The following is a 26215-nucleotide window of genomic DNA, read 5'->3' as shown; positions in this document are numbered from 1 at the left end:
CTAGAATAAAAATGAAACATTATTTAGTTCAAACAAATGAAATCATCTTATTTAGAGTTTTGAACTATTTTAGGTCTGGAAAAGTGTGTTTTGAGGTGCAGTGTTTTACGATTTATTTTGAGTCTCTAGAACCCACTTCTATCTAATAGTACACGTGTCATCTGACCAGACAGGCTAAAAAATTGTGATTCTAGGAAATACTCAGAGAGCTGCTAATGCTGCTAGTATCCTACATTTCATGTTTATTATCATCACACTGCATCTGTTAGGCTCCAGTTTGCCTCTTGAAAATATTAAATATTTTCTTTAAATAGATGCACGTGGTGTTGAAATGACAGGCAAAATGCAGCCTTTGAGAAATTTCTCTCGATGGATTAATTCTGAAGTGCAAGTGAAATGTCCAATATTTTGCTAATACTGTCATCCATGAAATATAAATACAGGGAACCGTATATTTATTTATACATCAGTAAAGTTAAACTGAAATTAAGCCGAAGGGAAAATATTCAAGTCCTGCTGCAGTAACAAATCTGTTTTCACAGCTACAAACCGCTCTGCATCCAATCACAAAATCTTCTCCATGTTCCACCAAATATTTTAATCTGCTCTCAGACATACTGTGCATTTGGGTACAAAGTGCCTTACGTTGATCAACAAAGAGCTTCCCATTCTTGATTAATAGTTATCTTCTCCTCACACAGTGGCCTTTTAGCTCCACTGCATGTCCACAATTCTTTAGCTGAAGTAAACAAACATACTCAGTGTGAGGGCAGATACACACTGTCAGATTCGGGGAGATTAGTCACCTGGCGACAAATCTTCGGGCCCACTAATCTCCCCAAACTGCCTTCCCCTGCTAGAATGGCGGGTTGGCACTTCGTTTTCCGAAGTTGGCCGTGTGTCTCTGCCCTAAATTTCCAGACCCAAAATTGCAACACCCTGTTCTGACTATCTGGAACCTTCAGCAGAATTATAGAGCTTGGCACATGGCAGTTTTTGGGCATGACACTTTCCAACTCCATGAGGACATCATGAGAATAAAGAAGCACTCAAGCTAGTGTAGTCAATGAGGCATAGGGGCAGGCCGTGCAGTAGTCATAAGTAATAAAAGTTTTAGTCCAAGGATTAAGGGAAGATAGCAAGTGTTGCAACTAATAGGGATGAGTGAATCTGTCCCAAAAAATTGGCAGAACCGCGAAAAATTAGTGAAACGCATTGAAGTCATTGGGCGTTTTTACACACAACTTTTTTTTACGTGCGCAACAATTTTTCTTACTCAAAATGCATTAAAGTCAATGGGCATTTTTTTCTTATGGCGACTTTTTTGTCCTAATGCATTAAAGTCAATGAGGGGTTTTTCTCTGCAAATTTTCCCGCTGCCAATTTTCGCCGCAGTTAAGTGAAAAAATTCTCATATGGCCAAATTCGGAATTTCGCAGTGAATCCATGGCTGGCGAATAAATTCACTCATCACTAGCATCTAACTCAAGCATCATGGAATGTGGCAAAAGGCACAGATCCTGGCAAAAGACAATTAACAAAGCATCCAAGAATGGTAGAAAAAAGCTTCATGGATTCCTAGAACTAAACACTTGCATGGGCAATACCAAGCTTCAGAGAGTTGATGATGATCAAAGGACATGCTGGAAACAATGCATACAGAGGCACTAGTGCACCATGAAACCTGCATACCTGATCTGGAAAGGGGTGTTGGAAAACTGTGTTTGCCAATACCCCAGCCCAGGAGCACACTCTGGGAATCCAAAGGCCCAAGAAGAGGCTGTGTGAAAATGCTTGATAACAGGAGCAAATCTTTAGTGTCAACTCAGGATGTACCCTCAGGACCAACACTCTCCAGTCAATGAAATATTGAATGTTGCCTCCAGGTCTGCAAAAATCTATGTAGACTAAACTCTATTATAAATGTGCCCCAAAAAAATCTTTTCTTTCCAAATCCCCTTGTTTATTGAGGTATTTACAGAACATTTTTGTAGCCTGGAGTCTAACAGATAAATTAGTAGACGTTTCAGTCAGATGGTGATGTTGTGAGCAACACACATAATCAAATTCAAATCATATTATTTTTTATTACCTTTTATTTTACATTGATTCAGTGAAAGAAATGTCAGGTTGCAGATCCCTTTCCCCAAAGATAATTCCCAATCCCACCAGAAATGAGCAGAGGGAAGTTAAGTGCTTCCTGGATCATTTAACTCCATGTTGAGAGTAGGGAGACTCAAATAATCCAAAAAAGTGATTTGCATTCTAATACATCTGCTAGGAAAAATTAATATATATATCTTACACCCCACATGAAGACAGAATGAAGAGAAACAGAAACTGAGAGAGGGATAGTGAAGATAAACGTAATTATTTCAGAAATGATACAGAATTTTTATTTGCTTATATTTAGAAAGTATGATAGTTTCCTTTTAAGTATGCCCAAGAGCAGTAAGCCATAGAAACCAACAAAATGTTTGTTTTAAACAGGTGACCAGCAAATGCTATATGCTTATTGGTTGCTATAGGTGATTAAACCAGTAGCAAACTTTGCCCCTTTTATTACATTGAACATGAACGTGGAATGTGTGGGGAGAGGGACATGTTGACCAGTATCGCTTTAATCACACTAAATGTTTTTCTTTTGCCTACTGAACATTCTGTTGAATGTGGAGTGGGGTGGTAATGGTTTCGATCATATTATTTTTACTTATTTTATTTTAATTCAGTGGTAAAGATTTGCAACTGTTCCTCGGAGTTGATTTAGCAGCCCTGAGTTTTATTGTTCTATTTGTTTGTAGGGCTTTAGTTGCTAGTTAAAACACGTTTGGCAATGCCACTTTATTCTGGTCAGTTATAAACAGAAAACATATTCTAAAAATCTGTTAGAGCTATTTAAACTTTTAATGCTCATGGTTAGTTCTTTGATCTTGTAAACACTGGCATGGCATAGCAGACCAGAAACACTATGGTTTTATTTATGAAGGACACCTTCAAGGATGACAGATAATCTAAGATGAATCAAAGTATATAGGCAATAGTGAAATGGGCACATGCTTAAAATATTCATGATGTTTTCAACAGATTCAAGGAACAATAGTTCCAAATCCAAGCTGTGATCCTGTGATCGATGCCCAAATGATTGGAGGAGCTCTTCAAGGATTTGGTGTGTATCCTGTTATTTAATTCTTATATATAACTACTTAAATCATTTGTTTATTTTGATAAAATATTAATGGGAGAATGTAATAAAAGTCGATAAGGGAAAAAATATTCGAATGCGAAAAGTTATGCCTCTGTGCAAAAAAATTTGCCTTTGTGCAAATTTAATATAGCTTTTGTGAACCCAGAAACTGTTTAGCAAACACTTCCGACTGTGGAAGAAGGTTTGCAAATTTTATAGTTAGCGCCAGTGGGCAGTGAATGTAATAAAACTTCTTTCTGAAAAACTTACAGAAAGATTACAACACCTTCAAGAACTTCTTAAAAGTGGGCAATGCGTAATTAAAATTCACAATGTAATAACAGTTTAAGGAAGAGTATTACATTGCGAAATTAGACTTTTTATTCTCATTTGTGCTAATTGTTTTGCTCTTTCCGACTTTTATTACCCCAGTAAAGTACTGTGCTTTAAGCAATTTCGATGTGTATGTGTGACCATTGTGTGTGGCATTTGATGTGAATCAACTGCACTGACAATGTGGATGGCATCACTTTCTGCACTCAGCATTAAAATCATGTCTGCACACGATTCTTTTGGTGAAGTGTGCAGCGTCTATTGATGCAGGCCTTTTGTGGAAACTCTGGAGTTACAGCAGCCTTGGATTCAATAACATTTTATGTTGCTAACAGCTTGTGGCAATAACACTAATTAGTGCAACACAAAATAAATACCAAGCTATAGCTCTGAAAGATGAAAACATTGTAAACTGTTAAACATTTGTTCTAAATTAACAAATTCATTTAAACAGGAGCTCAGATATTAGTTAATTAAAACGTAACTGAATTAATTCATAAAAGTCATTAAATGTAACATATCCTAAGTAGAAAGGTTAAGGGGAGAAGCTCCCCTTTCTGAAAATAAAAATAAATTGCTATAATCTGTAAAATATAAAGCTGTAAATAAATTATGCACCAAATAAATAAATCAATTTGATAAATGAATGATCACCCCTCCAAAAATTAATTTGGTTTACATAACTTTATAGATGCAAATGTATTTCCTCTTGGTACACTAGACAAGAAGGTTTCAGGATGCCAAGTAGTTGGTTATATATTGTCATCAGCCAATGAGAATGGGCCCAGACACCGCAGCATTGTGTCTGCAGTATAATGGCCATCTACACAAAGGGACCAATTTATTAATGTTCATATATTTTTGGTTTCCCCGAATTGAACTTTTTAGTGCTAAAATGATGTATAAGAATAATTACTCTGAACCACAAAAAAAATATTAATTATTAAGGAGGTTATTTACTTAACTTTGAATCTATCTAATTTTAATTTAAAAAAAACTACGACCATCCCCGATTTGACCCTATTAATCAATAAAAAAACTTGAATTAATTGGATAGGGAAAAAACCTGATAAAATTGAGCGAAAACCCAAATCATCAAATTTTTTCTGACTTTTTTCCCGAATAGCTCGTTTTTTCGGGTTTTCGCCCGAAAACCCCAGATTTTTGGATTATCAGGCTAAACCCAGTGCAAACCATAATATCTTCAAATTGGGATAGGGACATCTCCCATTGAATTATACATTACCTTGACAGGTCTGAGATGGGGGATTTTCGGATTTTGGCTTTTTGCAGCATTGGGGTATCATAAATCCAGAAAAATTCTAGCTTTTTTCTTCCACTGAAAATTTTAGTTTTTGCCCTAAAAAGCCCAACCAGATAAATTTGAGTTTAGTAAATAACCCACTAGGTGTAGAAAAAATCTATTACAAAAGCTGTTGTTTACAAATGGTAAAATCTTTCTTTGCTTTGAGTTTTTAGAGGTTATCAGGGTTTTTTTTTTGATTTACAATCTCATGATAATTCTTACAAAAACAGGGCTTTCAGATTCTTATTTGGATTTGTTCTGCATTTTTATTAATTCATGCTTTTTATATTTGGATCTTTTAATAAATACGTAAAAATATGTTGGTTTTTAAAATGTGAGTTTAGTAGGTTTAGAGTTTGAAAAGCCTCTTATATTATACAAATACGAAATTTGATAAATAACCTCCCAAGCCACAAAACATGCAATAATGGAAAGCTGTTTTCCTTACACTTGTTTTGGATACAAGTGAATCGTTTTTATTTTAAATTTTAACCAATTTACACCTGGTGGAATAGTCAGAGAAGTGCATCCAGCCCCTGGCACCCACTCAGGCCCGGATTTGTGGAAAGGTCACCTAGGCCCGGGCCTAGGGCGGCAGGATTTTAGGGGGGCGGCATGCTGCCCAACCACACACACATTGGTTCAAAAACACTGGGGATGCGCTGGAGATACAATAATTTTTTAAATTTTCCATGCACCTGTAGGGACCCCTACTGGATAATCTGCCCTGCAGCTTTAAGGCCCCCACCTTTTTTCTTAGAGTGATCTGCCAGGAGAGAATGACACTCCCCTGCTACACTGCTATATAGTGTGTGTAGGGAGTGGCCACTTCCTCTTTGGCCTGTGGATGGTGATCCAGCTGGGTGTGCTCAGGGGAGCCTGGGCACAGCTAGGCCCAGAAAGGCCCATGTGCTTTGGAGAAGAAGTCGGGGACCAGGTAACCCCGTGAATGAGGAATAGTTACACTAGGGCAGACTTGTTATAGTCTCTCTAGGAGAGAAAGGCAGAGAGGTGAGAGAGAAAGAGCAGCTGAAGCTCCAACAAGGATTTGCAGTAAGGGAGTAGCTTCCCAGAGGCTTTATGTGTTGCCTCCAGTCAGGGACCTCAGTGAAGAGGGACTGTAGGGTAGAAGCTGCTTTCCTGACAACTTCCAGGAGGGAATGTGTGTAATACTGCAAATGCCTAATGGAGACCTTTCCTCTGTGAGAAATGCCTAATGCCTGCAGCTCTGTGTGAGAAATGTGCTATTGCCTCAGCTCCTGCGTGAGTACTAAACCTGTGGTCACTTGCCTCGTGCATAGTTAAATAAACCGTTTTCTGTTTTACTGCAAGAACCTCCTGGCGCCCATCTTTTGTTGTATGCACAGTAGCCTGGGGGGATGTAGTTGCACTACACCATAGAGGGAACACTTCCACATGGCGAAGGCCCTGACCCTGTTGTGTGAAGTCGCGTGTAACCCATGCTTCTACTGCTAGCTGGACAGTTTAACTATTTGTGTGCTATGCAGCCCAAATAGGTGTTACACACCAATCCCCATTGCTCCTGCTCCCCTGGAGGGGAAAGGGGCGACAAAAGGCAGTTGGCCTAGGGGCGCCCACTATGTAAATCTGGCCCTGCACCCACTAGCCTAAACTGAGATATAGGGTGTTCCAGAGAATGATTACTTGCCATCCTCCACCCTCTGAATATAGCACTGATAAGTGCAGCAAGGGCTGTACTCATAGAAAATCTCACAGAAACAGGGTGCCCAGGTTTTGCACTTTGCCTCTGGCTTAGTAAATGAGCCCCCTATATGACAATTCTAACACAGGATAACAAAAAGTAATGGTTTTTTTTGCTAAATATTTTTGCATCAAACATTCAAATGTATGTAAGGGTTTTCTTATCCTGTAAAATAAAGTTTTCACTTGCAAATACCTTTATTAATGTAGTTAAGCATATCTTTCACTAATGAGTTTCAAATTAGTTTTTTTTCCGTATTGTTTTGTTACTTGAGCTATGCTTACTTATAACTGCTCATTTAGGCACTTTTAACAATTATGCCACACAACACTCCATTTACCAAGGGTTTAATAAAGTTTAATTACCATGCACTGTATGCTGAAGGCAAAAATGATGCTCTTCAGAGAAACATTCTGTTTATAGTTTAAATGATGTGCCTGTGTTGCATATTAACCTGATTTGAATAAAAAAAAAATGAGTAGAATTTTGTTATAAATATACAGTAGAATTCTCATTAACAATTTATTGGTAGCAGAGCAGACAGGAGCCCTCATTATATTAAGGTTAAACATCATGATTTGTCTGGGACTTCAATGGGTAAACACACATGTGATGTGTACAATACTGATTAACGGCAGGTGGAATCTTATTCTGTTGGCCATGGCTTGGATAGTGCTCCTTAGTCAACTAAAGCAAAAGACCAGTTTTAGTTTACAGTAATATGGTCTATATGCCTAAACTGAAACATGTTTAAATATTTCCATATTTGATCCAGGTGAATGATATGCTACAGGCTATAAATGTACATTATGTTTTGGGTTTCTGTACCAGCCCAAGGAAACCACAGCCCTTTAGCAGTACAGATCTGTGTCTCCAAAGATGCCCCAGTAGCTCCCCATCTTATTTTCTGCTGATTCACTGCACATGCTCTGTGCTGCTGTCACTTACTAAGCTTAGGGACCCACTCACAATATACAGTACATATAGAATATAAATGTCACAATATAAGGCTGATTAGTAATTAATACAAATAATTACTAAATGGCAACTCAGAAACCAGTGCAATTAGCATCAGAATTTAATAATCAACCCTGTAGCATCAGCTTGTATTACAGGTCAACCTCGTTTTCTGCTTGATAATTTATAACGACCCCTAAGCTTAGCTTCTCAACAGCTGCTCAAAGTACACTGAGCATGTGAGTGTCACAGACACTTTTCAAGATGGTGACCCCCTGTGACAAGCTTTAAGTCCTGGATCATTGGTGTTACTGAGATGCTGAAACTTTAGGCTGGTACAACAAGTTCAGTATGTAAAATATGGCATTTTCAACCATATTAATTTGTAGGGTTTAGTTCTCCTTTAATACACAATAGGGTCAGAGAATCTGCATGTATAGCAGAGGAGAATTGTAACTAGTATCCTGCGGGTAGATTAAAGTGAAATCTGTTTCTTGTAAGTGGAGCATCTCAAAGAACATAAATAGAATACTGAATATCTAATTGTGATTTAAAAGGTCTTTATACATTTGTTCAAATATTCCCTATAAAATACAAAAATCACTGCACCTGCCAGTATTATTACAACTATAATGCAAAAAAGATGAAGGCAGCTAATATGATTGTCAAGTTCCCTTATTAATATATAGTCATTGGACTTAAAATGATAAGGACTCCCTTATGATGGAAAATCTGCTCATGAAATTCATATAAATATGTATATTCCTTTGATGTATGGCCTCCAACTTTCATGCTGCAATTGCAAAAGTATCTGCAGCTCCAAGCACTGTATGTTCTTTTAAATGCGTTGAGTATAGACCAAGAGAGCACATTTTCATTAGAATAACCTCATTCAAGGGCAGCGTGATCCAGAAACAGATAGATGTGGGTAACTATATGACTTAAAGCTATTTATCTCCATATTAAGGGGTTTTTGGGTATTTTTCTCATATTACCATTAATGCATTGCAGTGTCCTGAATGCAGACCATATATTCATAGCTGAACTACTTGCTGTCCATGTAGAATAAGGGATTTTGTAAAACTATTTTATTGAGGGAAAATTGTTGGATAATGAACATGTCTACAAGTTTAAATCTCATTTCACTTTTGTTTTATGTAATAAAAACTATTCCCCTCCAATATGCTCATCATCTGTGTAGGTTTGGTGACTGCTTCCAAAATATACTTAACCTTCTCTTGTTACAGAATGCGACAAGGATGTTCTGATTGATATTCTGACTCAACGCAGCAATGCACAAAGGATCATGATTGCAGAGGCCTATGGGAATTTGTATGGCGCGGTATGAAATTTCTAAAATGTGCTGCAGATTATCAATGATCATAGTCAATACGTGTGACATTGAGAGTCAGATTTATTAAGTGGTGCCATGTGGAGCATTAAGCAAAGCTGACTTTAAAAGACATATTATTTAAGAAATACATGTAGAGAAGTAAAGGGGTTGTACAAGTTTCTTCTTGCAAACTCCTTAGCACGTCCAAAACCAATCTCCCATCATTTGTCAGTACAAGTAGAAGTTACCAAAAAAAAACACCATGAACTTTACTCATATGTGTGCCTATGAATGCCTCAGATGGTGTCTGTACAGCGTATCATTTTATAATAAAATATTAATATATAAATAAATATAATAAAATATAAATAAAATGAAAAGAATCCCATGTCACGCTACATCATGTAGCCTACATGCAGGGGCATTGCAGGAGCACCTTGCCTCAGACGGCAGCTCACCAGAAGTTACCAGGGGTGACAAAAAGCTGCTCCTGGTAACTTAAAAAGCAGGATTTCTGTTTTTTATACCGGAAATTCGGCTTTTCTAGTGCATGAGCACAGTTTTGCTCTCTGCGCTATAAATGCGCCCTCCACCGGACCCCCGTCAGCTATTTTCAGTTAAGCGCGCCAGGGGGCGTCATCGTGAACACCGCCTCAGTCGGTGTTACCAGGGTCGGACTGGCCTGATCCTCTTCTGTGACGCGCCGCTCAGTGCGCAAGTGCAACAGGCGCCGCACAGCTCCATCTGCGCATGCATGCCGAGTGGCGCCGCTTGCGCATGTGCCTGGCGCCTGTTGCACTTGAGGATCGAGGGGGGCCCTGGTCCGACACTGGGTGTTACTGCCAGAAACGTGCCTGCGTATATGTGATCAAGTTTCATACAAAATTCGGTAAAAATATACAGCACTTACTACATAGATTTAGATACCAGTGTTGCTTTATATGCATACTCACACATTTGTTTCATTTACAACTAACATGGATGGAAATTTGCGCACACATTGACACTATTCATTAAAGGAATTGGAGCCCAAACACTCTCCTTGCACTTCGTAAGAGTTTCACCCAGTAAGCTCTGATAAATATTGTGCAAGTGCACCTACTGACTAATTACCACTACCCTAGACATCGAGGTCCCCACAGCAAGAAAACAGACAGATGAATATGCAAATGGGAAGCTAGAGAATGAGAGGGAGAGATAGATAATAGATAGATAGATAGATAGATAGATAGATAGATAGATAGATAGATAGATAGATAGATAGATAGATAGATAGATAGATAGATAGATAGATGTAGAGAGAGGGGGGGTGGATGGATGGATAGATAGATAGATAGATAGATAGATAGATAGATAGATAGATAGATAGATAGATAGATAGATAGATAGATAGATAGATAGATAGATAGAGATTTGCAGGCCAATCTACGAACATAGGATAAGTGTTAAAGTGCAGTTGGTAAAGGTCACCAATCAGAAATTCTAATTCAGTCTAATAAAATTTAGAGAATGAAAACTGATGCTTAAATGGTTGCTATTGACAACTGTACTTGTGCAAAAGTTTGCCCAGACAAAAAGAGCAATAAAGTGTGTTATACAGTTCTTGCCTAAAGTTCAGCTTATTATAAAGGTTGGGAAGAGATTTCAAACAGAATATTACAAGCACTGTATGTCCCAATAGGCTTGTCCATGTTTATACATTCGTACAGGGTTTATAGAACCTTATTTATCAAAGGGTGACTTCTACCTTTCACCCATTGATAAATACAATTCTAAAAATCCAGTAGAAATGAACAGAGCGTGGGTACGTTCTTATTTATTAAGCTCTAAACTTACATTTTAATAAATCTGCCTCTCAGTCAATCTGCAAGCTCTCACACTTCATCTATAATTAACATTGCAACACAATTAGCTAATTAAGAAAAAAATATAGCAAATTATGGTGATCTCTTTCAGACCTTCAATGCCTTCAAACAGACATTTTTTTCTGCTTTTTATCCAATAAGGATTTACTTGGAGTCCTAAAAGATAACCTTGATGGCCATTTCAAAGAAGTTATAACTGGCTTGATGTACCCTCCTCCATCCTATGACGCTCATGATCTTTGGCATGCTATGAAGGTAATTGTCATTCCACGTAGTGCAGAAACTATAACTAGCTAATTAGCTCATATGTCTTTGTCCTGCTCTAAAACTGGGACAAACCCCTAGTACAGCATTAATCAAAGGCCAAATACAAATAACCGAGCTGATGCATAGTAAGCATAAATTTATGATTTATAATCATACACATTAAAAGTTCTTTTAAATCCATGTATATATGTAACTTTTGTCTATTGTTTGAGTTTCTTGATTTCTGAATGATAAATTAAGTGATACTGCTGCTTGCATTACATGGTCTTCTTTAGCCATGCAGCTTTTAGACATGGGGAGGAGCATATAAACTATACTACGCAAGAGAATATGAGGTCCTACAAATGCTTGGGCTACATATATCTCTTTATAATTCTGGGCAGATTTTCCAGATGGTAGAATAACAAATCATAAGGTTAGTTGTCGGACACAAGATTGTGAAGTTCAAAATGGCAATTATATGTAAAGCTAACATTGAGGTCTGGGGTGTAACTACAGAGGAAGCAGACCCTGCGGCTGCAGGGGTGCCAGGAAATATAGAGGCCCTATGAGGCCCTAATTCATATACAATTTCAGTAAATATTGGTAAAAAAGTCAATCTCTAGACATTTTAGGGGCCTGAAAAATAATTTGCTGTTGGGCCCAGTAATTTCTAGTTACACCATTAATTGAGGTCCTTCATATGAAATTTAGATGTTATGCATTCAAATGGATTTGTGTCCACAGAGGCATTTTTGTGAAGGTTAAAGCATGCGCAGTGTTTCCATGTTCTCTAAAACAAAACAAGTCAGACCTATAATAAAACCACATGCGAATAGCTTCTTAATGGTTCTGATTTCATCAAAAACGAATGCAGAGAAAACCATTTCAAACCAAACAGAACCAAACTGAAAGCACAATCAACTGTTCTTACTTAAATAGTCAACACGAACTAACTCTAGCAGAAATTAGAGAAAAATAAAAATGGAAAAGCCACAGAAAAATAAAATAACAAGGCAAAGAATGTAATCCTGTGAATAATATAGCTATTCATTTTATTTTATGCACTGCATAAATCTGTCTCAGGGGGACCCTTGCACACAGCTTGGAATAGGGGTTTCTACACTGATTCACACACATAGGGAGTTAATGACTAAAACCCGTTTTGATCTAATTTTTTAATTAAAAAAACGCCCAACCACTATTTTACCTTTTTTATCAATAAAATAACTAGGAAAAGTTGCTAGACTCGTTAAAATCGAACAAAACCCCTAATCATACAATTTAATCAGACTTTTCTTCCGGATCGCTTGATTTTTTTCAGGTTATTGCCCGAAAAACACAGAATTTTTTGATTATTGGGCTACAGCCTAGTGCAGACCACGATGAAATATAGCTTAGGTGCTCCACCCCAGGTCTAAAAAGTGGCTAAAGAAGGATATTGTATGTAATGACTTGTTTACAAATTTCACTGAGATAAAGTAGTGCCTCATGTTCTTTTAAATACATGTATAAATGTAACTTATTTCTTTTGTTTGAGTTTCTTGATTTCTGAATGATAAATTAAGTGATACTGATGCTTGCATTACATGATCTTCTTTAGCCATGCAGCTTTTAGACATGGGGAGGAGCATATAAACTATACTACACAAGACAATATAAGGTCTTACAAATGCTTGGGCTACATATATCTCTTTATAATTCTCGGCAGGTTTTCCAGATGGTAGAATAATAAATCATAAGGTTAGTTGTCGGACACAAGATTGTGCAGTTCAAAATGGTAATTATATGTAAAGCTAACATTGAGGTTCTTCATATCAAATTTAGATGTTATGCATTCAATTGGATTTGTGTCTACAGAGGCATTTTTGTGAAGGTTAAAGCATGCGCAGTGTTTCCATGTTCTCTAGAACACAACAAATCGGACCTATAATAAAACCACATGTGAATTGCCTCTCAAAGGTTCTGATTTCATCCAGAATGAATGCAGAGAAAACCCACTTCAAACCAAAAATATCTGCTTGAACCAAATTGAAAGCCTCAATCAGCTGTTCTTACTTAAATAGTCAACACGAACTAATAGTGTTTACACTAGCAGAAATTAGAGAAAAATAAAACTGGAAAAGCCACAGAAAAATAAAAGGGCAAAGAATGGCTTCAAATGTAATCCTGTGAATAATATAGCTATTACTTTTATTTTATGTACTGCATATATCTATCTCAGGTGGACCCTTGCACACAGCTTGGAATAGGGGCTTCGGCACTGATTCCCAAACATAGGGGGTTATTGACTAAATTTTATAAATTTTTATAATAAAAAAAGATCCACCAAACACCCATCCACTGTTTTACCTTATTTATCAATACAATAGCTAGAAAAAATCGTATCGCGGAAAAGACTCGTTCAAATCGAGCAAAAACCCGAATCATACAATTTAATCAGACTTTTCTCCCGAAACGCTTGATTTTTAACAGGTTATTGCCAGAAAACGCAGAATTTGGCTAAACCCAGCACAGACCACAATACGGTACCTTCAAATTGGGATTGGGACATCTGCCATTGACTTATATTTTACCTTGATAGGTTGGAGAATCCAGATTTGGGCTTTTTTCAGCATCGGGGTATAATAAATCTCGAAAAATTTGCCCCAAAAAGCCAGACCAGACAAAATCAAGTTTTAGTAAATAACCCCTTATAGTTTCACGGATTCACAATAACTTGGATGTCAGTAGTTCTTAAAAGCCCGCAGATTAGTTTAATCACAGATGTTACACAATAAACAGCTTCCTAGATAGTAGAGAACAAGCAGAGTAGTACAGAAAGCAGCAATACCATACAGGTGCTCAAAGCAAAATCTCTCTGCCCTGAGACTCTGGAGCCTCAAGACCCCACACTAGTGATTCACAGCCAGGACAATCCAACTTTTATCATCTTTTATCAAAGATGTTGCTTCTGATTGCTTTAGAAGCAAAGCCTCCAAAGAGCCAGGTCGCGGCTTGGGATATACCTAATAAAAATACATGGAGTAAATCTACTTCACTACATTCCAAGTATAAAATAGCACTGACATTAATAAATGACAAAAGTAAAAATACAAAACCTCTGTATTTTACCCACCTTTAGTTTTACCTTTAGTTTTATAATAACACATGACATTTCAAGACAAAAACATAGAAAACGATAGTGTGGATTTCTGCAAGTTATATATATAGATTTGAAAGGTGATGACTTCCTTAAAAGGAGAACTATCTCGAAAATGGAAATTTAATATAAGCTTCAGCATACTGAAATAAAAACTTTCTGCATCATTATTTATCATAGCCATTGACAGTTAAATCCAATATATCCTATAAGGGGGCTTCCTTTCTTGGCAGATGTGTTAGAGCTCATTCAAATAAATGATTCCAGAAAAAAACAAAATCTAACATAATAACTGCCTTTTGCATCAATTCTGCATATAGAGAGACCGGATTTCTGGTGATTTTAATAGAGTGAGCTCTAATACATCTTCTAAGCTAAAGGAGCCCCCTATAAGATATATTCGATCTAACTGTCAATGATTATCTGACACCCAACCCCTGCGTGAAGAGAGAATGAAGAGAAGCAGATGCTGAGAGAGGGAAAGTGAAGATAAACTTGATTATTTCAGAAACAGTACAGAATTTAATTGATTGTATTAAGAAAGTTTCTTATTTCAGTATGCTGACGCTTATTTTACATTTTCATTTTCGTGATAGTTCCCCTTTAATGCTGGGATTACTCTTCACACAACTAACCCTTTGGATTTACTTTCTATTTTCCACTTTACTGATTTACACATTAATTATTTTAAGTCAATAATTTGTGGTGCAGTCAGTTTTCCTCTATATAAGTAATATGAAAAAGAGATGTAATTATAAGTGGAATATTTTAAAAATCTTGTAACTACATTCCTGGGATGAGCCTTCTTAATTATCTGAGTCAATGATCTCAGTTTCCCGACCAATTGAAGAGCAAATCAATTTATATATGCAGTATCTTTTTGGAATAAATTGCCTTAAAATGTCCTTTAATATATGTTTACTACAGTCTGAATTTATATATATATATATATATATATATATATATATATATATATATATATATATATATATATATATAAATGCAGACTGTAGTAAAACAATATTAAATGACATTTTAAGGCAAATTATTCAAAAAAAAAAAAAGATACTGCAGCATATTTAAGATGGGCAGCTGCTTCAGATGCAATACTCATCTGGCCCTAAACTATTTAGGTGATTTACCCTCTGCCAAAGCAAGCTGTAAGTAAAATTTAGAAATGTGGCTCTAGTAGGCATTTACTTTAGCTTCAGAAATTGTTAAAAGGACATATTATTCTCAGAGAATGTATAACTTGTATTAAACAGATTTAAAGGGTTATCACTGTTTCCCATTGTAAACTGTATGAACTATTACTTGTTAATACTGTAAGTAGATAAAATTATTTTACTATTTTTACTATTTATTCATTGCAGGGACCAGGAACAGACGAAAACTGCCTAATTGACATCTTAGCTTTGAGATCAAGCACTGAAATATTTCAAATTAAAGAAGCCTACGTACTACGTAACTAAGCTGTTATTACTACACAATTCCTTCTGTCCAATGTCTTTACTTCAATGGGTGATAATATACAGGTATGGGACCTGTTATCCAGAATGCTTGGGACCTGGGGGTTTCCAGATAATGGATCTTTCCTTAATTTGGATTTTCACGCCTTAAGTCTACTAGAAAATAATTTAAAAATGAAATAAACCCAATAGGTTGGTTTTTTGCTTCCAATAAGAATGAATTATATCTTAGTTGGGATCAAGTACAAGGTGCTGTTTTATTATTACAGAGAAAAGGGAAATCATTTTTAAAAATTTGGATTATTTGGATATAATGGAGTCTATGGAAACGCCTGAAAAATGGCCTCAGACAAAAAGAGAGTATTTATAAGATTCTTATGTTGTAGTATTATTCCCCAGAGAGGTTACATAAGGTCTTCCCAAATCACCCCCCTTTATGTTGGTGAAACGGTGAAATGATTGGGTCTCTACTACACATCTTTTAGGATTGCCCAGCATTGCAACCAATTTGGGCCGAAGTTAAAAGTATTACTGATCAAATGCTGGCACATCCTGTCCTCAGAGATATACCCACTTTTTTACTGGTTAAACCTATACAAGCTGTACACAAACAGAGCCAGGCACTGGTTAATCGGATCACAACAGCAACATGTATGACAATAGTATCCAATTGGAAACCCCTAAACATTCCTACTATACAAGAGATAATTAAAAGATTCAATGCCAATAGAGAATTTGAAGCAAATATAGCTTTTTTAGAGAACAAGGTACCACACCACTTAGATATATAGGGAATTTGGGAACTTAGGGGTTATGCTTCCTGATCTCCTGATGTATCCCTTCCTACCTGTACCTAGAACTCATCCTACACCAGACTTACTATCCATAGTGATACCAGAAATATCTCTCCGTACAGCCCCAATATTTCCTTTTTTTGTTTTTTACTATTGAGAACCATACAGAAATGCAGCCCAATAGATATTTCAGTTTATTTGTATGCCATTGTTTTCATAGGGGCAAATTCACTATGCGCTGAAGCGCCTAAAGCTAGCTTCAATTCGCTAGCGTTGGGCATTTTCGTTACTTCGCAAATTCACTAACGGACGCTGGTGTAACTTCGCTAGTGTAACTTCGCACCCTTACGCCTGGCGAATTTGCACAGCGGACGTAATTACTAAATTCACTAACGCGTGCATTGTTCTGAACGCTACCTTTTACGCTTGACTTCCTTCGCCACCTCAGACCAGGCGAAGCGCAATAGAGTAGATAGGGATTTCGTCTAAGTCCCAAAAAACGCTGGCGTTTTTTCTATATTATGGGTGATAGGCTGAAAAAGATCGAAATTTTTTTTGGGGCTCCCCTCCTTCCCCCCTACATTTCCTAACTCATGGCAACTTAACTATACAGTGGGCACATGTGTAGGGCAAAATAAAAATTTTATTTGATGTTTGAAGGTTTCCCAGGCATTTGTAGTGCTGCTACATATTCCTCCATTGAAATTTGGCGCCATAGGCAAATTAACCATCGCTAGCATAACTTCGCTTCACTTAGCGAATCAACGCTAGCGCAACTTCGCAAGCTTACGCTACCCCTGAGTGCAACTTCGGATTTTAGTGAATTTGCGAAGTGCTGGCGAAACTACGCCTGGCAAAGTGCGACGAAGTTACACCTGGTGCAACTACGAATCTTAGTGAATGCCCCACATAGGCTTGTTTTTTTATATAAAATTTTATAATATTTAGAAACAAATTGCTTTCTGTTATATTTGAGATACTGCGCAAGAACAGTATTTCCTTTCTTCACCTACTTTGTTACTATTCTTATTCTATTCCATATGTTGTATACCTCTATCTAATACTTGTAAAAATCCAATAAGACATAAAATTACCCAAGTGAGAGATAGCCTTTCCTTAATTCTGAGTTTTCTGGATAAAGGATCCCATACCTGTACTTCTATAGTCAAACACAATCGTAGGTTCTTCTTAAAATGTTATTATGAAAAATTGCCATGCAAGGTACACTCACATTTTTAATTTGACTTTGGGTAAAAGCTATTGAACGAAATGGTAAAATAGATTGTTCCTTCCATTCCCTAAATCAGTTGGGAAGAACAGCGGCCAACAATCCACTACAACACAAGGCTGTTGGCCGGTGGAAGCAGTAGCTGGAAACAATGTGTAGAACGTTTGGCATTTTTTTTTAAAATGTTAATAAATTATAGCCATTTACAAACATGCAAGTTAGAAACAAATTAATAAATAATATGCTGTTTTCCTTCTAGAATACAATAACAACCTTGATCAGGACATTTATTCAGAGACCTCGGGTCATTTCAGAGATGCCTTAATGAACCTGGTGCAGGTATAGTAAAGTGCTTTTCAAACATTAGCGCATGAAAGCAATGTCATTGTCCCCTGTGTATCCACTAATGAGAATAAAAGCATAACATAATGATTCATTGCTGTGATTCTCAAGGGCATAGCCAACACATATTGTTAATAACAATCATAGCTAAAAATAAACACCTATACATTAAGCATCATGGTTACTTGGTCTATAGGAAATGTCCTACAGTAAAAATGGAAATATTTATAATCACAAAGATCCTTATATTTTTCGTATGTACCATTTCCGGACCTCATTCCAGTGTTTGTACCAGTGTACTGTTATCTCAAGGAGACTCTTCTGTCTTTTTGCTTTGTTGATGCTAATCTCTGCCACTTGATGCTATTTCCTGCCTTGTTAAGGCACCACTACAGGTTTCCCCATAAATTCTATAACCTTTTACTTTAATGTGTGTTTCACCTACAAAAGCCACATTTGTTTTCAGATCGAGTCCTCCATAGTTTGGATGTAGATGCAAATGTACTGCTAAGCACCAGTTCCTGCTTGCAGCCAGCCATGATATCAATATGGTCTGATTTTGCTATTCTCATGGTCATAGCTGTGGGGGATTGCAGAAAACAGCAAAGCCAAAATACTTCAATGTCAGGGCAGACCAGGACAGATCAGGCATGTCAAGTTTGGAAGCACAATTTAATGCTTTCTTGCACACACTGTGACGTTCACCATAAAATACTGGGGCTCAACTTGTTCAAAAGCCTTGTCAAACCTAAATGTACTGCAGCACAAAAAAAGATGGAGGCATACAGATTCTCCATGGTGGGCCCCAAGAGCTACTCTGGTTTTACTTGCACTCAAGTAATAAAATGCGGAAGGCTCTGTTTGGGCCACCAAGAATAATGTATTTGGTCAGTGCTGCTCAGGTAACAAATGTGAATTGGCAGGAGCAGGTAAAACAGCAGTAGGTGAACAAACAGAATATAGCTCACAAAGAAACACACATGTGAAACTTAGAAGAAGTCAGAGACATCTATAACCAGGAAATGTATGATGTAATGGGCATATGCTTCACTTTTCTATCACACATTAACAGTGGCATAACTAGATGTTACTGGGCCCCACAGCAAATTAATTTTAGGGCCCCTCAAAATTCCAGAGGTTGTCCTGTTTACCAATATATATTGAAATTGCTCATTAATTAGTGCCTCATGGGGCCCCCTATAACTACTGCAACCAGAGGGTCTGCTTCATCTGTAGTTATGCCCCTGCACATTAACTATAAGGTATTGGCCATCTGAACTACTCTTTCTGGTTCACATATCAATCACTGGACTTTCCCTAAGAGGAGGGATGATCTGATAGTTGGCTGCTGTTGGTAAAGCCTGAGATAGGATGCATCTATATATTTAAGTGCACAATATATATAAGGGTCATTAGAAGAAGATAAAAGAAAATGTAAACCCAAACATGTACACTATGCAACTGGGCATCTTCTTTCTACTTTACTTTATCAAGCTACAGTATGTAGTTCATTAACCACAACCTGTTTAGCTCCACCTGAACCCAAATGCACAGTAGGATTGAATGTATCTCCCTTATCTCAACACAACAGGAATATAATCTGAATGTATTATAGTGTGGTTGGAGGTACAGGAGACCTGTCACGGAATGACAGCAATGCCAATATATTTGATAACCTCATTTCCACGATATGTTTGATGGCAAATCCATTCATAATGTCTGAATCAAAATGGATATAAAGCAGCAAAAACGTTTTTTATATATCATAGTAAATTGTTCAATTTCAGGGAACTGATGGTGTTTGCTTGCACAGTTACCCCCCAAAGTGGTGATTAAAGGGCTTGTAAAGTCTAAAATAGAATAAGGCTAGAAATGCACTAAATATAAACATGAACTTACTGCACCACAAGCCTAATCAAACAAATAATTTATGCTTTCAAAGTTGCCTACAGGGGGTCACCATCTTGTAACTTTGTTAAACATCTTTGCAAGACAAAGATTGTGCACATGCTTAGTGTGGTCTGGGCTGCTTAGGGATCGTCATAAACAAAGCTGCTTGAGTTCTGCATGGCTGGGAAGTAAGGCGGGGGCTCCCCCTGCTGTTCATAAGTATGCTTGTTTCCCTGCTCAGCAGTTAGGGACCATCTGACAATTCCTATCCACAGCAGTAAATGAAGGGAGAATTTCACCGCAAACAGTCAGGTTTCTTATAAAAACAATACACATTTTTTAATTAAAGTATGTATGCATGTATGTATATTTTTATTTGTATAGTATTCCTTGATGGCAAAGCACTGTACAGCAAAACAATAAATTAGTAGTAACAAACAAGGGGTCATTGGAATAAAAAGTAACAATAAGTGCAGTATTAGAAATACAATTCACATAAATATAAAAAATATAATTACAATACAGATTAAGTGCTCAGTGTCAAGGAAACAAACAGCTAGTGTATAGAGTATATTGGAGATAGGTTTCTTTTTCATTAAAGAAAGTAAAAATGGTATTTTATTTTTTTGCCTTTACATGCCCTTTAATGAAGTTTTGTCTAATTTTTATTGTTTGACCCCAAAGATGGTTTGATTAATGAAATTAAGAAAATGTGCCACTATTAATCCTTTATATACTGAGGCAATAAAAACACTGATACAGCCCAGTAAAAAACACAAGCTTATCAGAAAAGAAAGGGACAGAGCACTGTAATATAAGCAACATATAAACAAGAAAATTAAAAAAATAATCTGTTCCCTTTTACATATGATATGATATAACTGCATTTGGCAATACTAATGCATGCCCTATTTCAGAACAGTCCTCAATTTTTATAAACACAAATATACAGTAGCCATTAAATTAATGACTTTATTATAATCATTAATAACCATAAAAGCTTTTCCAAATGTGCTTTTCATACAAAAAAGTAGATAAAATTGAAGAAAAAGTATAATAATTATGTCCATAGTTAATCATGTTTTCTGCAAATTCTCATTCTCTTCATTTGTTATTATGTCTGAAAAATGAAATGTTAAGGCTTATTATTTCTCTTCCAGGGAGTGAGAGAAGAAGGCTATGCAGACCCTGCTCTGGCTGCTCAGGATGCAATGGTAAGCACTCTCCTACAGCAGATTTCAGTCCAATTGCATGGAAAAAGTGAAGGAAACTCTGCTGGGGAGAAATCATTGCAGAGACATGTACTGAAAACCAAGCAAACTTCAACTAATGAAAGGACATAAAACACGCAACATATTGAGATATCTAGTATTTAAAGAAATGAAAAACTGCATGGCATGGCATGTTGATTATACAGACATTCTGTATGATATGAATTTCCAATATATACATCTCCAATCAAGAATCTATTCCTTATTAATCTATCAAGAACTTCATTAAACTTGGTGGTGGGTCCGATCATGGTTCATTACCAATGGATGAAATCTGGATCAAACTATTCATTTTGCAAATTAAACTAAGTGGTATATATCCAATATAGTGTAATTTGCTTTTAATGTGGTCCGCAGTGCAGATAAATCAACCTTGCTCTTGTTTTGTAATGAGCAGCAATTGTAAATGAGTCAGGGTGTGTTAGCGGTTAGTTCAGTCTACAGCAGTGGTCCAAACCAGTGGCTCGTGAGCAACATGTTGCTTCCCATGGCCTCAAAGCAGTTGCTTATTTTTGAATTCCAGGCTTGGAGAAAAGTTTTGGTTGCATAAAAACTAGGTGAACTGCCAAACAGAGGCCCCTACATAGACTGCCAGTCTTAATGGAGGCTACTAAATGGTCAATCACAGCCCTTATTCGGTACCTCCAGGAACATTTTTCATGCTAGTGTTGCTCCCCAATTCCTTTTACATCTGATTGTTGCTCACAGGTAGTGATGAGCGAATTTCTCCCATTTCGCTTGTTTGAAAAATTTGTGAAACGACGAAAAATTTGCACAAGGCAAATTTATTCGCCCATCACTCCTCACAGATAAAAAAGGTTGGAGACCCCGGATCTACAATATGACTGTATACAGTACAGTAGCAAGATGTTTTGTACTACTATAAATACAGAGGAGAACATCAGCACCCCAGGCTATTTTAAACAGTGATAACAGCTTATTTTGATGCATATGGATGGTATAGTACAGACATTTATAAATATTTAGGCCAGACATAACTGACTATTTTCACTTTAGCAGGACTGTGTATACAAGTAGAGCATATGAGAGCATAAGCATACTTTAACATATTCCAAAAAAATGGAATTATAATTGTAAGGTAAGGGATTTAGACATTAAATCAAATAGAACAAATTGTGAAAATGGGCATTGCATGATAAAGATAATAGCACTGTTACATTTCCTAGGTTCTCTGGGAAGCTTGCCAAAGGAGAACGGGGGAGCACAAAAATATGCTGCAGATGATCTTGTGCAATAAAAGTCACCAACAATTGTGGTTGGGTAAGAATAAAATGTTTTTTGTGTGGACAGGCCAGGCACTGAAAACATACAAGTATTTTGTGGGTGGGAGTAAAAGACTTAATGGCTAGACCTTCCGTATCTCCCCTTAAAGGAAAACAATAATCCCCCTTAAACAAAGTAGGTCTATAAAAATATATTGCATAAAACAGCTCATATGTAAAACCCTGCTTCATGTAAAAAAAAAACCATTTACATAACAATATACTTTTTAGTAGTATGTTGCATTGGGTAATCATAAACAGAATTTTAAAAAATAAGTGCAGCCCCCTGGGATCATATGATTCACAGTGCACATAAACGTACCAAACAAACTATACTTGTTAGGTCACATGAGCCAATTAACAGAAAGAGTTATGTCTTTTGCTTCCACACTTCTTCCTGTTGCTCAAGTATTCATTTTTGGAGTATAGTTTTCCTTTAAGTTTGAATAATATATAGATGATACATGACTTAATGTGGTTACACTAGTGAGCCTTAGTCCGATTTGAAATAAAGGAGACTTGATTCCCTATCAATAGTTATACCTAATAAAGTGCTCTTAATTATTTTTATCTATTTGTATAAACACATGACATGACTGGGGGAATTTCTGGGGCACAAAAACAAGAAATATTTTAAGTCCTTAATATTAAGATATTGAGTTATTAAGATCATACATTTCCTAAATGCTGCCAAAGGCTATAATGTTCCATATTATGTTGCTGTGTCTGATCTTTATACCTTAATGTATAGAGACACCTTGTGGTAATCTTTATAAATGCATTTTTTAAACCTTACATTTTTATGCTTTTACATTTACACCATCATTTACTAAATTAAAAAAAAATCATTAAAACTAAAAAAGACACAAAGTAAAAAATAAAAGGGTATATATATTCCAGATCTGGAACATGTACTGTAGCTTGTGATTCATCCCGCTTTCATTTTATAAGTAGTATTTTTGTGTTATACCTGTATGGATTCTATTAGAGCCGAGCCAAGGAGTTTGACACACAGCTCCCACTATTTACTCCCACTCACCCCCTATCCATCATGGTATCACCACACCATTACCCCTGTCTGGAAAGGTTAGTGGTGGACACAGACCAGAAAAGACAAGGAGCTGGTTCAATGACGAGCTCCTCTAATAGCATGCTGCTGTGTATACTACAATATACACATTTTCTGTAATTGCACCTTCTCTGTGTTCTCCAAAATATTTGCACCCTAGGCCGTTGCCTATACTACCTACTCGGCGCTGAATCCTAGTGACACAAAACCAAGTTTTAGATGTAAAAGGATTTGGCAACATGAGTTTAAATCCTCAAAAACGAATTTCTTCTCTGCTTAGAACACCCATTTAAACTATTCTGTTTAAACTCAGCTCTAGACTAGACATTTGCTTTACATAATATTGTTATATACACCATATCACAGCTCTCTTGAATTACATTTTTGCATTAGATTGAAAAGTAGGTACCTTGATCGATAAATACAGCCCCCGGTATTCTTTTCCATATGCTAGAAACCCACAGCAAATCTATCTGCAACATAACTTTTTTATTTTGAAGATATAATACAGAATTAAACTGTATTGTGCTATTTAACATAATTCCAGTATTGCCAATGACACTCTTTATTTCTAATGGGGGTCTTACTCTAATATTCTGTGTTTCTTGTCTTGAAGTATTCCAGGAATTCCAAAATATTTCTGGACAGGACATTGCTGCAGCAATTAGTGAATGTTTTGATGGGTACTTCCAACAACTCCTTCTGGCAATTGGTAAGTGAGCATTTTGTGTTTACTTTTCTCTTGCGCAATGACACTCTATAAGCACTTCCAAATTAAAAATAAAAATGCTTTATTATTTGCAAATAGCAGCTATGCTGAAATTAAGTGATAATGCTGTTATATTAAGATTGCCGCATTTCTATGCCCAGATGAGATTTTCAGTTATGCTTTGCTCAGCGGGAGGGTTACACAACTTGTATGTACACTGCCTTCAAAAAATGTTAGCCTTCTTGTTCTCTTCATGTACTTTTCTCCAAAAGTAACCACAAAGATTGTCGGAAGAAAACCGATTGAGGCCTCATGTATAGTGGCTTCTCTTTTCCTGTAGTAAATATATGTAACTGCCACTTACTGAACTAGACTGCTCTCATACTGTGTATGTGTACTAGATTTGTAAAAAGACCGTCATTGCTTTGGAACAAAATGTAATTTACCCTCTGAATAACTGCCAATGGCCAATATATATTTTTAATTAGGATGATGGCACACAGTGTGCTTTCTCGGCAGGCAGAGAAGCACCCAAAAGCATCCCTGCCAGTTCCCATTTATCTAAATGGGAAACACTTGACAGCACCAGGACTGAAGCTTTAATGTCTTTACACTGGCAGAGAAAATACCATCAGCCTTATATTTTGAAAACATCCTATAGTCGTATAAAGCCATTGTGCACAGCAGCCGATTGTGTGATTGTTGCTGGTCTTCTTCATTTCTCCCTTTTATTATTTCAGTTGTTACCATGGAGAGAATTTCTTCCATTTTCATAGCTTCCTGTTTCAGTTTTCTGTTGAAAGATTCTATATATGTCTTGAACAATGGTGCTGGTCTAAATATTTTATATGGAAGGTGTACTAGAGATTTCTGTGCCATGCTCACTGACATGAATAGCTGGTAACACTATGTTGTTATAAAACTGCTTCTGCAGTTTTGAATTCCATGAATTATCTTATTTCCATAAGGTAAAGGTTTAAAGCTGCATAATAATAGGAAGCCAGGCAAATAGGCAAGATTGTGGTTGTGTTAATTACTGACTTCTTACTCCTGACCTCCTGAATTTGTCTACTACAGTTTTTGCAGCAGCAACAGATCTGAACTTTGAAATTCTAGTCCTAAAGTGACAGCCCCATTAGTCAAGTTTCCACTTAAATTTGCACATAACCACAGCTTTCGAGTAGGCATAATATATGGAAACTGGTGTTACCATTGTTCGCAACATTTTACGAAGTTATTAGATCTTTACTGCCTTGACTACCATAAACACGCACACGGATCTTGCCTTGACTATAGTCATCCACAGTACCAGCAGGTTTTTAATGTTTCCACTAGGTCTTGTATTTCATCTTTCAGATTCAGGGTTGTAACTACAGAGGATGCAGACCCTGTGGCTGTAAGGGGGCAGGAGGTATAGGGGGGCCCATGAGGAAAAAATAAAAAGCAATTTCAAAATAAACTTGGAAGCAGGAAAACCTCTGGATATGTTGGGGCTCTAAAATTATTTTGGTGTGGGACACAGTAACATCTACTTACACCACTGATCAAATGTATACATTGAAATAGCTAAACAGTAGCAGTTATTTATTTGCCTCTCTCTCTTTCTCTCTCTCCCATGAAGTACAGCACTTAAACGGTCTTTTGCAAACAAAAATAAGGTGTTGTTTTTTTCCAAATTTACTTACAAACCAGACGTATTTACTGATTATGACCATTCTAAAGGCAAAACAGCTCACAAGTTAGTGACTGAAACATGGGGTTTGTAAATGAAATGAAAAAAATTTATAGAGAGAGAGAGAGAGAGCGCTATGGCTATAGTTAACCATAGTCAAGGCCAGCACTGTGAGACCTAAGGTGTGGAAGGAATCGCAGGCTGCCATTTTGCATCTTTCTAAACATATCCTGTATTTTCGTTACAGTTTCTGCTGTGCGTGACAAACCGGCATATTTTGCATATAGACTTTACAATGCCATTCACGTAAGTACTGTTTGGTTGGCACACTGATTTTATTCAGCTTTTATTATCTGACCAACAGTAGATAGAGATTTGCAACACTTTGGTCCTCTATAC

General features: G+C 36.7%; 1 protein-coding gene across 1 annotated transcript in view; it reads left to right on the top strand.

Annotated features, from left to right (window-relative positions):
• The window catches only part of anxa10.L (annexin A10 L homeolog), a 46213-nt gene that overhangs the window by 8639 nt on the left and 11359 nt on the right, over nucleotides 1-26215 (top strand). The window contains exons 2-10 of the mRNA XM_018268625.2: nucleotides 3085-3166; nucleotides 8751-8845; nucleotides 10843-10956; nucleotides 15463-15553; nucleotides 17840-17919; nucleotides 20973-21026; nucleotides 22271-22364; nucleotides 24052-24147; nucleotides 26064-26122. Of these exons, the coding sequence (XP_018124114.2) occupies nucleotides 3085-3166; nucleotides 8751-8845; nucleotides 10843-10956; nucleotides 15463-15553; nucleotides 17840-17919; nucleotides 20973-21026; nucleotides 22271-22364; nucleotides 24052-24147; nucleotides 26064-26122 (765 nt within the window). The remainder of the gene's footprint in view (nucleotides 1-3084; nucleotides 3167-8750; nucleotides 8846-10842; nucleotides 10957-15462; nucleotides 15554-17839; nucleotides 17920-20972; nucleotides 21027-22270; nucleotides 22365-24051; nucleotides 24148-26063; nucleotides 26123-26215) is intronic.

Source organism: Xenopus laevis, chromosome 1L, assembly GCF_017654675.1.
Source record: "Xenopus laevis strain J_2021 chromosome 1L, Xenopus_laevis_v10.1, whole genome shotgun sequence".
Taxonomy (NCBI): domain Eukaryota; kingdom Metazoa; phylum Chordata; class Amphibia; order Anura; family Pipidae; genus Xenopus; species Xenopus laevis.
Note: the sequence above shows the minus strand (reverse complement) of the source record. Positions and strands in the feature narration are given on the sequence as shown.